Here is a 14595-nt window from a genome sequence, read left to right as displayed (position 1 = left end):
TGCCGTATAAAGCGATTGCAATTATGATAATTAATCTGCCTGGCATCAGGGAGGGACTGGAGGCCCAAACCCAATAATGAGGACCAACGTTGAGTCATGCGTTGACAGATATCATGTAGGATGGAAACAAATAAATGACTCGATGTTTAATATTCTATCATAACAAGACTTGCTCTTTTGACAGCTACCTTATACTGTTACAGAAAGGTGAGAAACCTGGCATCACCTTTTGTGTCCTCAACTATTTTTCAACCTCATGGCGTATGCTGAGTTTACCGTGTGCCCTTTATTGAAACATGGAAACACAAAATGTGTGCTACTCTATACAGCAGTGCAGGTGTCAATCATGCAAGGGATCAAAATATTGAACAAAGTCGAATCACTATGCATCTCTTAGTTCGCATCACAATATATATATATATTTATTGTTCTCCTTCACCCCAGACTCCACTTTATACCTCAAGAGACACTGATTCTCTTTAAAGAGTAGACTTTGTTTTTGTTGGAAGTCGCATATGAAGTAGCTGAGAAGTAATTAATAATTAATAATAGTTAATAGTGTACAATTATATATCATTTTATTATTGTATTTTTTCATCATCTTCATGCTTCCAACACAGGGGATGATCTTTTAGATCAGACCAGATTAGATTAGATTACGTTAGTTTAGATGAGATAAAGTGATATTATATTATATTATATTATATTATATTATATTATATTATATTATATTATAATAATTGTTATGAATAAACTATTTTGTATTTGTAATAAATGTAACTTAATGGAAGATTTTATCAACACAAGAATTTACAATGTGATGCTTTTCGCATGTTTTAGAGATTTCAGTGCCTCTGAAGTTGTTCAAAAGGATGTTCTTGACTGTAATCTCTGCATGAGGAAAGCATTATTGGCCACTCGTGTTGATAAAATCTACCTTTAAGTTACATTTATAATAAATGTAAAATGAGAGAATAACTTGCCATTAATCACGAGCTATCTCTAATTTGTTCATCTATTGACACGTCTACAAATTGAATTATAATATATATATATATTTCGCGCTTTTTTTTTTTACTTGGATCAAAAACACTGTGCGACTTTTATGTCAACAGTAGCTACGTTTTAATCTATCTCTAAATCCTCCGATAACTGTCACATCCAAAAGCTGCGTGAGAAGGTGAACGGTGAAGTTGGGGCCTCGACAACTGCTATCGGAGCGGTCCGACAGCATGTCAGATTCCAATTTGCCTTCACAGGAAGTTAGCCGCGCAAATCCATTTGGTTGATTTAGCCACAAGAAAGCTTTGAAGTAAATTTGGCTTCCGGGCAACAGCCTGGAGTCACTTGATGAATTGCGCTCCACTTTCACCTTTAGGGGCGCGAGGCCAAGCTTCTGTAATGAAGAACGAGGCAAGAGGCACGCGGTGCTACGGCTAACCCACAATGCAACATCTGGAGACTTTGCTTGCAAGGCAAAAAGACGATGGCAAACACTGCGGCAGCGTTCTAATGTCTGCCAGGGCCCAGAAGCGGGCGCGTGGGGTTCGGAGCTGCGTGCCACCAGCATGAGAGGAATCAGCTAGATCATGATTGAAAAGCTCGGACATTGCTTTAATTGAGGAAAGTGCAGGCAGATCAGCGCGGCTCCCACATGCACACGTACATACATGCCTCACACATGATTAAACAGCACGGACGTGGCCTCGCCCAGGCACGTTTCCCCACGCTAGCGCTCCGTTCCTGCTATTCCCGCACATTTATATTTCATAATAATGCAGCGGCGAACGGTTGTCTGGACACGTTATCAGCCTTCATGCTAACAGGAAAGTAGCCGGTGTAACACGTGGTGAACAGCTGGTGATGATACAAGTTCAACTGTTCCAGCTCCGCTGTGTTCTGCCAGCATCTGTCCCCCGAGAGGTCAACCCTGTTATTTAAGCTCATTATGCAACCCATTATTTATACGGACTTCATTGAGTTTCTCAGATTTTTCAAGACAGATTGAGATGTGCCCACGCTTCCGGATGAACTGACCAACAAGCGCTTGTGGTTATAATATTCTTAGTAGTGGACTAATTCAATAAATTGAAAAATATTCATGTTTTTGGGGGTTTTTTTGCAGCAAGAAATTGAAATTCTGTGGGATGTGAAATAAAAACATTTTCTTGTTTAAAGAAGTGTTGGCATTGCTGATCTGCTGTACTTCACCAACCCGGGGCAAAACACAGTCAGAGTGAAACTTTGCTTTTAACAATAATTTCCAAGTGTATTTAGTCATTACTCTGTTTCGGACATATTGTTTCTGTTTTCTTTTACATTAGCTTAATAGATATTGGCTTTGTTTTATTTATTAACATTCTTGTGGAAATTTACTGTCCTTCAAAATCAATATAAAAAACATTATTTTGTTACAACTTGCCCTGCTGTCTCCTCCTTTGTACTGATATTTACTACATATACAGATAGATATACAGACTCAGCCACCAGACTGTTAAATTTGTGATCAGCCTTTGTTATTTTATTTTATTTTATTTTATTTATTAACAGCACTTCATTTCGCAGCACTTTCTGAGTTGGTGGAAGCCCCACTGAGCATGGCAATACATTTTATTCTGATCCTGATAATATTCACATGAATGAAAGTATGACATCACATTTGTATTTTCATTTGTTTTGCATTTTATTTCTTATGTCATTGACATTTATTCAGTCTATATTTTATCTCATCTCATTCATTTCTTACGTCCCCACAACAGTTAGTGAATATATATATATAGTGTATATAAGTTAATATTTGATGAAATGTATTTATTATTAATATTTGATATAAATAAATAACATTTTCTTTGTTTCAAGACTGCACATAAGAAGAAACTACAGAAGAAGTAGGCAGAAGTAGAAGTAATCGCTGAGCAGAAAGAAGGTACTGTCACTTCACTTCACCACACCATGAGTGCTGTGATGCAAATAGTTCAAGGTTTAGTTTAAGCAACAGAGAACTATAGCAAATTATGAGTAAGGAAAAATGTGCTTAAACAATCACAAAAGAGTGTAACAGCAAAAATTGTGAAGAAAAAGCAAATCTCATATCTGCTGTATTTCATCTTTGCTGGGGTTCTGAGACGTATCCAGATAATTTACTGCATTCACATATTCACATTCACGGTTTGCACTCACCAAGCGCTAAGCCTGCGGTCGCCGCTTGATTGGAAGTGTCGAACTTTCTCCGCCTGGTTAACTCACCGGTGTAGAGGCCGGGAAAGGGAGGGGCGGAGAACAGCGCAATACGCACTACAATGTCACCAAACATCTGTGGTTTCATTGCTCTGAAGCTAGTTTGCCCATGAAAATTCATACATATTTAAGCCACAGAGAGCCAGAAAAGAGTAGCGGTTCATCCAGAAATGACGTTATGAGTATCCAATAACAGGACGCGTACAAGTCATGTTCAATGTCAGGCAAGCTAGAAGGCCTCGCTGTCCCCATCTGGTGATCTGATTGGTACCGCAACTACCCATTAACGACATGTGTCCGTTCACTCTGAGGGCACCTGCGCCTGCACTGTTGCTGCTGAAGGCCTTGGACACGACGACACAAGCTAGCTGAATTCTGATAAAAACTCTAACCTGACAAACAACACACGGGATATACTATGACATGAGGATGTTTATTATATAAACATACTCTAAATAGCATATTTACTGTTGTATAAATAACATATTTTGAGAAATTTTGTCATAAATATGCTCATGATTTCTGGTTATGTAAGGCCAACAGAGAAGGCCTTGCTGGCCCTGACCGTACGCCACTGCATGTAAAGGTTGCTTGGAAATGTGCCAGAATCGAAGAGATTTGATGTTGGTGGCTTACAAATGTCCGAAAGATTTCTAGGTAATCCAATTGTGCTGTTGCACACTTGTTCACGATGTAAAAACCAGCCAAAGCAGCAAAGCAGTGGTTTCACTTCCTGGACAGGGACTCAAACTGGCATCTTAACCATTACAGCAAAAAGCAGTCGGGGCAGTTAAGACACAAAAATGAGTTGGCAAAAGGCTGAACATTGTTCCGGTCAATGTTACTGGCATCCTGCATGTGTTTTTGGAATTTGGTGATGCTCTTGCCACCTGCTATTTGATTCCAAGTATTAGTAAGTAAGTATTAAAAAAAAAAATTACAATGCAGGTGGAAATGAACAAGTTAGCTTGAGTGCCATTCTAGTTGTATTTACAGTACGTCATCATGATAAAACTTTTAAAAAAAATTAAGTAATAGCATATAACATATATATTTTTTAGCTCAGCTATTAGGTTAAATAATTTGTTTAACACAAACCGCAAAGAAAAGTTACAACACCAGCAAGTAACTTGAGTACAGTAATCCCCCCCCAATATCAAGTGGGGCACCATACATTTAATGTACTGTAAGATAAGCTCGGCGCTTCTCTTTATCTCGAAGGTCCGGGTGTGTTTACAGTTTTGCCCGGGGCATCCGACACGTTGCCTGTAACACTAGAACAGTGGCCACAAAGTGGAGGCAGGGCAAGATTCGATCTACTCAAGTGCAATGAAAGGACAGTAGAAGCCGTGTCCTCGAGTGTCCGGCTGTAAAAATAGCTAGTAAATACGGCATCTGGTCATAAAGCCTGTGTGTGTTTAGAACTGAACAATAGCAGTATTTCCAAGCGCCGGTGCGTGAATGTGACGGTAAAAGTTGCAGGATGCAGATCGTGCAGAAGGCAGTGTTCCGCCATGATTAATTCAGCAGTTAACCAGGAAGATAAATCACAATCTGAGCTTAAAATATAATCTTCAGAGCTTTGATGTCAGCACAACTGTATACAAGGACATTTATGTAGGTCAGGTTAATAAATTGTGTTTTCAAGGCTGTTACGCACAGTTTGAGGCCAAATGAGGAGAGGTGTACAGGCATTCATGCGCTCCACGCTTCACAATGGGCATCGTCCAATACCGGCTGGCTGTGCTGAATTACAAAACCGCCTGCATTTACTATGAAACACCTCATGAGAAGTGCACGGGTCAATTGCCGAAAAGTTGCAAGACATAACAGGACGTTTATTATTCGATCATTATTCCTTCACTGTTCTCCTAATAGTGAATTACTTGGTGACTTGAGGTTTGTAGTTGAAGTGCTATTGGTTACTGGGGCTTTTGCCTGCAGTTCAGGCTGTAAACTGAGGGCTTTTTATTTTTTTGGTAAGTTCATGTGACCACTATCAAGCACAGAAACACCCCGCGTAAGGACAGTCGAAATGTAGTCATGGATGCAATAACCTCCCCAGCTGCTACAATGTTTCTGTTTTTGTTTGTTTGTACAGTTTACATACAGGTCTTTCTGTTCTCTGTGTCACACTTCACTTTACTTTACTCACTTTACCTACTTGCACTTACTTTGCACTTTGTAGTATTAGTTTTGCACTCATTTGTATTTATTTAGTATTTATTGTATTGTTGTCAGTTATTATTACGCAAGCGTTATTATTATTGGAACCGGCTGCTGTGTTTTCTATGGCAATGACAGGTAAAGGAAGTCTAAGTCTAAGCGAGAGCCTTGCTATAATAAAGGTGGGAGCAATGAAAAATGAGGAGACGAGTCATTTTTCAGACAACATTGCCAGCCTGGCTTCTTCGTTGTACAAGCTGCCCAAGAAAAGCATGGGAAGCCAAAGCATTCCCCTGACTAACAAGTCATTCCAGAGTCAATTTGGAGTGCTGTGAACCTCAACACCACTTCAGCTCCAAAGGTATGGGACCATAAAGACGCTGCAGCAAAAGTGAGGCTTTTCAATTGATATTATATCAGCAGAGCTCTAGAATAAAGCCATGTGGACACTCAAGCACTCTCGATCGTCACATCTGCCGCTCTTCAAGCTAATGTGACCCACATGCAGCCACTTGTTTGTTCTGGAAGATGACTAAAGCGGCTTCCTCATGTTTCCCTGCATGTTTCTAAAAATACCTGGAAATCTTTCGGCCTAAATGTTTGAGCAAAGGAAGTGGAGCCGAGTGCACACTGCATTAATGATGATTCTTATTTTGAGTCTTGGATCTTCCCCTCCACCGGATCAGTCAATGAAACGAATCACAGTAAATCTCCATGAATGATGGCAGTCACCAACCCTTATCCAAACAAAGCTGAGTTCGCTCACGATTAATGGCCAATGAAAAACTCTCACACAAAGCACAAACGCTTCTATAAAAAAGATCAAAAATAAACTCAAAGGAAATTGAGGAAGCGGCAGAAAAGGCATGCACAGTCGAAAGTTTGCAAAGAGCGCTGAAGAACTAGATCTCCAGGGGAACGTTATCAGAGGATGCAGAGCAACCACCTGGTAGCGCAGACTGGAACCCAGTGTAGAAATCAGTCCGATCAATGGAATGGATCCAGCTGCGCTGCTGTGAAGCTGAAGAGAGAGAAGGAAAAGAAAACGACACAGAAAAAAATAAAAGCACAAGAGAAACGAAAGATGACAATATCTTTACTACAACAATACAACATAACAGATAAAGTCAAGGACAAGCTTTAGAATAAACTCAGAGGCACTGAAAAGGTTAAAAAAAAACATGGTAAAAGCCTGACATTCTGATCATTGCTGGCCACTCTGGTGTTGATAAAATCTTCCTTTATGTTACATTCAGATTTCAGAACTCAGCTTCAGTGTCAGCGTCTGCCAGGGTCATTTCTGTGAACTTCAATGTCATCCGGTAATGGCTCAGACCGCTTACGACCCTGCTCTGGATGTGTTCCCGAAGATGGATGGGATGTAAATATTCCATGTGTCAGGTTTATTCTGCGATATTTTCAGCTCGTAACACTTCACCCTGTCATCGCTCACTTCCTCTCCGCAGCTTTATATCCGGCTGGATCATGCAGTATGTAGCGCTCCAGCATCCCAGACGAATCCTCTGCTGTTGGAGTCGCCCCACAGCAGCTACAAATCCATAGCCTTTTAAATACAGCATATTTCTGCGGCGCTGTCACAAACAGTCGAGTCAGGACTGGAGTTGTTGTCTAAAAAATCCTGATCAAGCAATACTGCCAGATGTTGTACTCCCTGATGTTGACAATGACTGAGATACAAAGTCATCCGTGATTACAATGGCATTAGCGAATAAAAACGCAAAGAAGCGGGCAGGGACCCTGAGTGCACTTACAGGAGCAGCCTTTGATGTTTTGATCCTCATGGGAGGGAAGCATGAGGGCCCTGGCTGACGTTCATGTAATCACCGCTGCTTTAGAAAAGGAGTTGGGCCAGTCTCGCAAAGTCCCTCGCCCAGATGTTGTTGCATAACGGCTCGGTGAGGCTTTGTTGTTTAATATTGGCTTCAACCTCTGGGAGCAGCTTTGGCTGCATGAAGCTGGGCTGATGTCCATTGCCAGCCACTGAACGTAAATCCCCGTCCATTGACGATGAACTGTCTGTGAGCCAGATGACCAAGCGCCGATGTTTCGGAGCAAAGCCCGTCGAGCTGCGTCGGAATATGGCCTGAACTTGTGCGTATGCAAGTGAAGTATTTGGGAAAGAAAGAAGGGTCAAAATCTGAACTCACTATCACCCCCTTCATTCACAGGAAATGGGAACGCTGTTATGTCCCTTATGACCTTTTTTTAAATTCTCGATTGCAGCAGTATCATAGTACACATGCTGCAGGACACACATTCATATGCGCAACTCAAAAAAAAAGCATCTTCAGTTTTAGAAACTCAACAAGATAGTGGCACTTCATCAGCTGGGCAATAATGTTGGCCGAGGAAAATCCCAATAACTTTACTACTTTAATTCTGCACTCTGTTTACAACATTTGCACCCGTCCTAAAGAAATATTTCTTGACGTAGACGCCCACTGAGCACCAGAGTCTAATGAAGCACAGACCCTTGTGCCAGTGTTTTGGATTACTCTTCTAAATCATTCCAGAGCAGTTCAGTCAGAGGCTCTTGTAATATTAATGGGAGCTGTCTTACCAGATCTGTGCCTGGTGCCACTTAAATCCCCACTAAGTCCTGCTGACACACCTCAGGTGAATTACTCCACCAGCCTGTGGAGGACAACCTTTGCGTCAGCAACTCAATAGACACAATGATGAGCAGCTTGAATTGAAGGCCTCTCATTTCACCAATGACACTTTGGTGTCTTGTACAGGCACGTTTGCTTTAACAGCGTGGATTGAAAAAAAAAAAAAAAAAAAAAAAATATATATATATATATATATTTTTTTTAGATGTGTGCATATTTTGCAGCAATCCTTTCCTAGACCCATGTGAGGGATACTCATACTCATATGCAAGTCTACCCTCTTGGCCCAGTTCATCATTTTGTTAAACCAAATCTCGATGTACTGAGCTGTAGGCTGGACACGATTCAGAACACATTCAAGTGTCCCGATCACATCACTGTCTGAAACAGAACCAGAGTCTTAAATGTCTCGAAGTACAAGGGTCACACTCTGCTGTCATGTAATAAGAGACCTGAAGGTGCCAGGCAGCACGTAGAGACAGCCCTCACACGGTGGCGTCACCGCAGCAGAGCGCTGACCCACACCTGGCTGCTCTGCTTCTCACAGCAATGTCCACTCAACCAGGCCATGAAATCAGGTTCTTTGATTTTGCTGAGGAGGAGAGAGGATCAGGTGACCAGTCCCACGACCGTCGCTGTGGTGACACTATCTAGGTCACACCCTCCTCTGGCAAATAAAAGATTCAGAATGGAGAGACCTGCTTCATTCTTCGGGAGAATATAAATAGTCAAACATTCATCAAGATCTAGAAACGATAAAAGGTGGTGTTTTGAGATATTCTATTGAACAAATATGTGTGTTTAGAACATGACACATTTTCATTCATTAACTGCCCCCCCCCCCCATGAAAAGAACTTATTGAACGTCTTTAGCACCAAATACACAGCACCAGTGCTTTGTGCATGGAGATCCAAGATGCTCCAACAGTTGCCTCTAATGGGAATCGAACCTCCAACTTTCTTCCTCTGTATCTGCAGCACTAAACATTACATTGTGCTGCCCTGTGCATTTAAAGAAAAATGTTTTTAGCATGAATTCCTGTACTGTTTTGACTCTGATGTTCAGTGTTATTCAGCAAAACTCAAACTCAAACGCGCATGTCACTTACTTGCGCTCTATTTACTTTTCAACCTGCAGTTGTTTTTAAATCAGTGGGAAATTACACTTTTAAATGTCTACTGTTTATCAAACAGGGCAGCAGGGACACTGCGCGAATGAGAAAGAATTTGCATGACTGAAACATAAAGTGCATGACTCACGTGGTGAACAAGAACAGTTATTTTAAAGGGTGTCGAGTGTCACGTAACGGCCAAAGGACGAAAAATATTATTATTTATTTGTGTTTCGTTAATACGGCAACTACTGCACAATTAAACACGCACATACTGGCAGTAACACAAAAGTGAATAACACAAAAGTAGAGTAACACACAGACGGAAGCTTACACACTGTCACACCAGATACACACAACCACTGCTCCGAAAAAGAGGAAAAGAAATTCTCAGAACTGTTCTTCACTCTGCTCCCTTTCAATCTCTACATCATTTAAAAAGAACTATTGACTGAACTGTACGCACTTTATCAATTATAAAGCATGTTATATAATAGACATATAAACGTCATTTAGAGTAAGTTATCTTAGGCATTTAAAATGTATTATAGGAGTTTGAAATAAACATTCATTCATAGAAATAAACAAAAGAAAATATAGAAGTAAAAGCATTTGTTGGCGGTCGTTGTATTAGTACTGTGCATAGCATTAGTAGCATTTGAATTTTCAAAAATTACTATGCTACTTCCTTTAGCCAAATGTAGCTAGTAAGTACAGTAGTACCTCGGTTCTCGACCACAATCCGTTCCAGACGGCCGTTCGAGAAGCAAATTGTTCTAAATCTGAATTGATTTTTCCCATTACAATGAATGGAAAAAGAAATAATGCGTTCCAAGCCTTAAAATAGTCTTTTGTAGGAGTGAATGTAGAGTGTCTGCTGCAGGTGCGCTGTTCGTCTATGTGTGTGGCCGCTGCATGTGGGAGGGGTTGCCGAGTGAGTGAGGTCTCTCCAGAAGTGAAGAGGTGCCCGGTGCGTGTCCAGCTCTGAATGTGCGCTTCTGTGCAGTTTGGCTGTGACAAAGTCATAAACCAAGTAACGCTCTGTCCCAGACTCGCCTCATCCCTGTCCCAGCTCCAGCTCTAGCTGACAACAGGACATCAAACCCTGGAGTGAGCGCTCCAGCCTCGGAGGTGTGGAGAGCGAGCACCTCCCCTGTGACACTCTACCACGGTCCAGTGTGGAGACAGGAAATGTTTTACACCTCAATATGAAGAAAGAACAGTCAGTAAATGTAGCTAACGGGACACGTCTGCATACAGAGGCTGCGTTATACACAGTAACAAAGAGCGTCGTGGGTCAGCTGATCGGTCCGCGCACGTTATGTTTTTTTCAGCTTATTTCGGGGGCGTTCGAGTTTTGGATTTTTGTTCGAAATCCAAAGCAAGAAATCCAAATCTAGAAATTTTTGTTTGAATTCCGATTTGTTTGAATTCCGAGACGTTCAAAAACCGAGGCACCACTGTATATGTGATGAACAGTGGAATGTGGAGTTCAGCGTGACAACTTCACTCGCCATTTAGAGCGACGTGCATTTTTGCATTTCAAATTTGTTCAAAATGCATATCAAGCGCCACGTTAGCTTGTAGCACAGTGAGCTGCAAATTTATTCAAAACGAATAAATTTAGTTTATAGAACCCATAAGTGGGTTCTATAAACTAATTCATGCGTCATTCAACATTTTAAGTAAAAAAGCTGTGAACAATAAAGGTGATTCATGTCTGTCTCACTTACTTCCAGCGCCTTCAATGGCTGCAGCTGAGTTGAGCTACACTGCCCCCCTGTGGCCATCAGAAGAATAAGCCAACTCATCGCCTGCTCCAACATGAATCTACTGTATGAAGCTGGTCTTGAAGTCAACACCGTGTGACAAAGCACTCGCGCGTCTGCAGGACCCGAGGCTCTACACACACAGCCATGTAAAGTAAGTGGTTTATTATTGATCTCTTTTGTGTGTAAATGTGCAGAGACCTGGGTGAAGACACCATTTTAAATCAATTATTCACCAGCTGGATTTAATTTGGCTTGACTCGTGGCTGCACATGTGTGTTTGTCATGCTGGAGCTGCGTCGCTCATGAGAAACCTCAGCAGATACATTTACCTGCAGCCTTCAGCAGAAGACCTCGTGAACAGGTTTGCAGAAGCACTTGAGAGTTGAGGGCACCTCTTGTGGTGTGAACAAACTCAGATTTCTGCCCCGACAGCCTTGGACAACCAGCCTATATACGAGACAGAGGGTGAAGAATAAGGCTTGACGTCACACTTCCCCAGACTTGAGTACTAGTTAGCTTGATAGATGGGAAGTTATATTTAAATCGGGCTCAAGCCTCCTCCACCCTCCAGCTCTCAGCTGCAGTGCTGCTGACTGCAGGTTGAATTCTGCCTTCATTGGCCAGGCGGCACTCGGGGAAGCAGATGGGTAATAAGGTCAGCGCAGACGTGCCTCTCACTGGCACAGACAAATGGCAGACTGGCCAGCTGTGCTGAGTCAGTACAACATTAGACTCTGGAGAATTGCATTAAGACCTCGCCTCAGAGTTTGTTGCTCTTAGAAATTCGCCACATGTGCGGAGGCCACCAGTTCGTAATCGTGACAACAAAAGCCGCAAAATGACTTATTTGTGATGCTTGAATCCACATTTCCAGAGTCGTGTGGGTTTTTTTTTTCATACCCCCACCACTTTGAGACATTTTAAATGTCTGGCCCGGGGCTATTTGTGGCCCTGGAGTAGATTTCAAGTGGCCCAGAGTTTCTGTGAAAGATCGCATGAAGAAAAATAGTAAATAACCACCTGTCAATGTCTGTCTTTAATACTGAAACCCTATTCTTGTCAGTCTCTGACAATGCTCTCAATTTTGTCTGACACAAATTGAAGTGTTCACCATATCTGGACCATAGAGGCTGTTAGAGCAAATTATGACTCTTGGCATCTGTCTTAAGAACATTTAAGGCATATTTTGGTTCCAATTTCCTTCTTTGTCAGTATGAGTTTGACTCAGGCAGATTTACAGTGAAACACAAGCAAAGATGCTTGCTACATGAAAAAAAGAGGTTCACTATAATAGAATAAAAACTGCACAGTAATACACTTTCACTTAATTTTCAAGATCAGATTTTGGGGTCACTTATTTAAAAAAAAAAAATCAAATTTTACTAGGAACCCAACCAAAATTAATACAGTATTTTAAGGGTTTGGAAGTGACTCTGACTTTTATCAGTCAGTGAAAAAGAAGCCTCAAGTTGTCAGCTGAGAGTTACCTTTGCCTTCCATTAAAAATTCGATGGCTTTATTAAAAAATGATACTGAAATTGTGTTTCGAGTGACAAAGCTATTGTGTGTGACTGCATGTCATGGCTTTCATGTGAGTTTCTAATAAAAAAAGCTTGTCAATATTTACTTCCAAGACCGACTAAAATGCCCAGCATCCTTTGTTGTTTACATAAACACTCTTTATTTTACAACTGTCGGCGTCCGACAGGTTGCTCTTATTCAGTGTCAGACAAACAGGCACATTAAGTTCATCCATGTGGCTATATATAGTTCAGAGCTTGGTTCCACGTCCCTGTGGACTCAGAGAAAAGCACTGCAATAGTTACGACACCTCAGTAAAAACAAAACTACACAATCCATCCACATAGAAACAGTATACAGTACCGTACGGGTTTGGCAAATAAAAATCTGTGTTGTTTTAGTGCATAAATAATGTGCATCAGATAAAATACATTCGTCAGCCACAGCTGCTTTCAGTCGTCGCCGTCGTCCTCGGAGCTGTCCGTGGGGTCGGTGTTGTGCGTCAGCATGTAGTTGTCCATGTCGATGGACGGGCAGTTGTGGATGGAGTAACGCAGACGCTCGGCAAGGACGGCTTGGCTCGTGTACGGCGGCAGACGGAGCAGGAAGAAGCAGGTCTGAGCGGTCGGGAGTCCGTTGACAGGCTGCGGAATCAGGAAGTCCTTTTCAAAACATGTTCACAACTAAACTCTGCTCAAGATCTGAAGCTTTCACATGATTTTTTTTAAGCTCAAGAAGAGCAGCAGCTGCATCATATTCATACATTATTAAAAGGATCGTTTTTAAACACACAAACAGGCAGGAACCTGAGGAAATCTCGATTTTAATGTTACGGGTTAGATAGAAGTTCCTCAACACAAGAATGCAGATGTCGAGACGTGTGTTTGCTGCTTATCTGCGGCCTCACCCTGTCCACTTTGATGATCTGAAACTTCTGGGAGATATCGGCCGGGTTGGAGGGCAGCCTGGACCTGCCGGACACGAAGCGCAGGAAGAGCACTCGCTCCTCGTTGGTGAACTCCTCCAGGCTCTGCCAGAACCAGCCAATCAGCTGGTGGCTCTCGGTGATGTCACGGTAGCGCACCAGCTTCTTCAGCATGTGGACCGAGACCTCGGGCAGGCCGCAGACCAGCTGCTCCAGCTGCTGCGCGGTCAGCAGGGAGAGGAGGGGGACGGGGATGATGGTGGACATGCCCTCTCTGACTGCCGCCACCTGGAGGAAGCACAACATCACAGGACATGATGAGACAAGCACGGCAGAGACAGACACCTCTGTTCTGCTTTCATCCAGGCAGGTGAGCAGAAGAGCAGCGTGTGACTCAGTCCTGTTTGATCTGGTTTTCCTCTCAATCTCGGCTTCAACACCATACACTCTTTGATAAATCTCCATGACTCAGCAAGTCATGTCTCAGTGGGGGACATCTCAACCAGCGTTGCCAAACTCAGTCACTCCACGGGCCGGAACTTTAAACCCAGACTGACACTCTGGTCTTTGTTAGGTGTGGGGGTCTCTCTCTCTTGCCTCAGATAAAAAATCTTGGGGAACTGCTGAACTGTCAATATAACAAAATTCATTAAAAAAATGGACAGCATTGAGAATTTTCGCTACACACAATCTCCTGAAAATGGTTTTACTCCTTGTTTATACAAACAATAAAGTGAACGTGTTTGTGGGTGGGACCATTGACCTGATCGCCATCTTGGGAGGGAATTACTCGCTCTCCAGTAAGAAGATAAGATAATATTCAACCCTACAGCATTACCTTCGCCCCGAGCAATGTCCCGCTGCTACTTATAAGAGAGAGGCGACCATCAGAAAAATGTGATGCAACGACAAAAGGCTTTCACCTGCATCACGTGCTGGTTTTGTTTTGGTCCACACCAGACTCAAACACAGATGTGCCTCCATTCAACTACAGTAATTGTATGTACTTCGAGCAAGGAAGACGGTTAGGGCGCCTCCTTGTGTTCTATATTTTTCCTTTAGTTCTTAGTTCCTTAAAAAAAAAAAAAAAAGATCAATGTGGTTAAGGTTTACAAAATTGCTACCTCCCTGAAAGTGTGCAATCCACTAACATTCTAAACGAGTTTCAAGCCTCACTTCCTCGCTGGTAAGATTCCATGTTTGAACAGTTTCAGTTTTCATGCAGGGGT

At 42.2% G+C, this 14595-nt stretch overlaps 1 protein-coding gene across 7 annotated transcripts in view; it reads right to left on the bottom strand.

Annotated features, from left to right (window-relative positions):
* Positions 1 to 12570: 12570 nt before the first annotated feature.
* LOC128762015 (probable E3 ubiquitin-protein ligase HERC1) overlaps positions 12571 to 14595 on the bottom strand; it is a 41042-nt gene continuing 39017 nt past the window's right edge. For all 7 annotated transcript variants that reach the window (XM_053869812.1, XM_053869754.1, XM_053869791.1 and 4 more), the window contains 2 exons: positions 13349 to 13654; positions 12571 to 13085 (listed from right to left, as the gene is read on the bottom strand). In XM_053869812.1, the coding sequence (XP_053725787.1) occupies positions 12894 to 13085; positions 13349 to 13654 (498 nt within the window). In that variant the 3' untranslated portion in view covers positions 12571 to 12893. The remainder of the gene's footprint in view (positions 13086 to 13348; positions 13655 to 14595) is intronic.

This window comes from Synchiropus splendidus, chromosome 1 (assembly GCF_027744825.2).
Source record: "Synchiropus splendidus isolate RoL2022-P1 chromosome 1, RoL_Sspl_1.0, whole genome shotgun sequence".
Taxonomy (NCBI): domain Eukaryota; kingdom Metazoa; phylum Chordata; class Actinopteri; order Syngnathiformes; family Callionymidae; genus Synchiropus; species Synchiropus splendidus.
The sequence above is the reverse complement of the archived record's forward strand: the minus strand, read 5'-3'. Positions and strand labels throughout refer to the sequence as shown.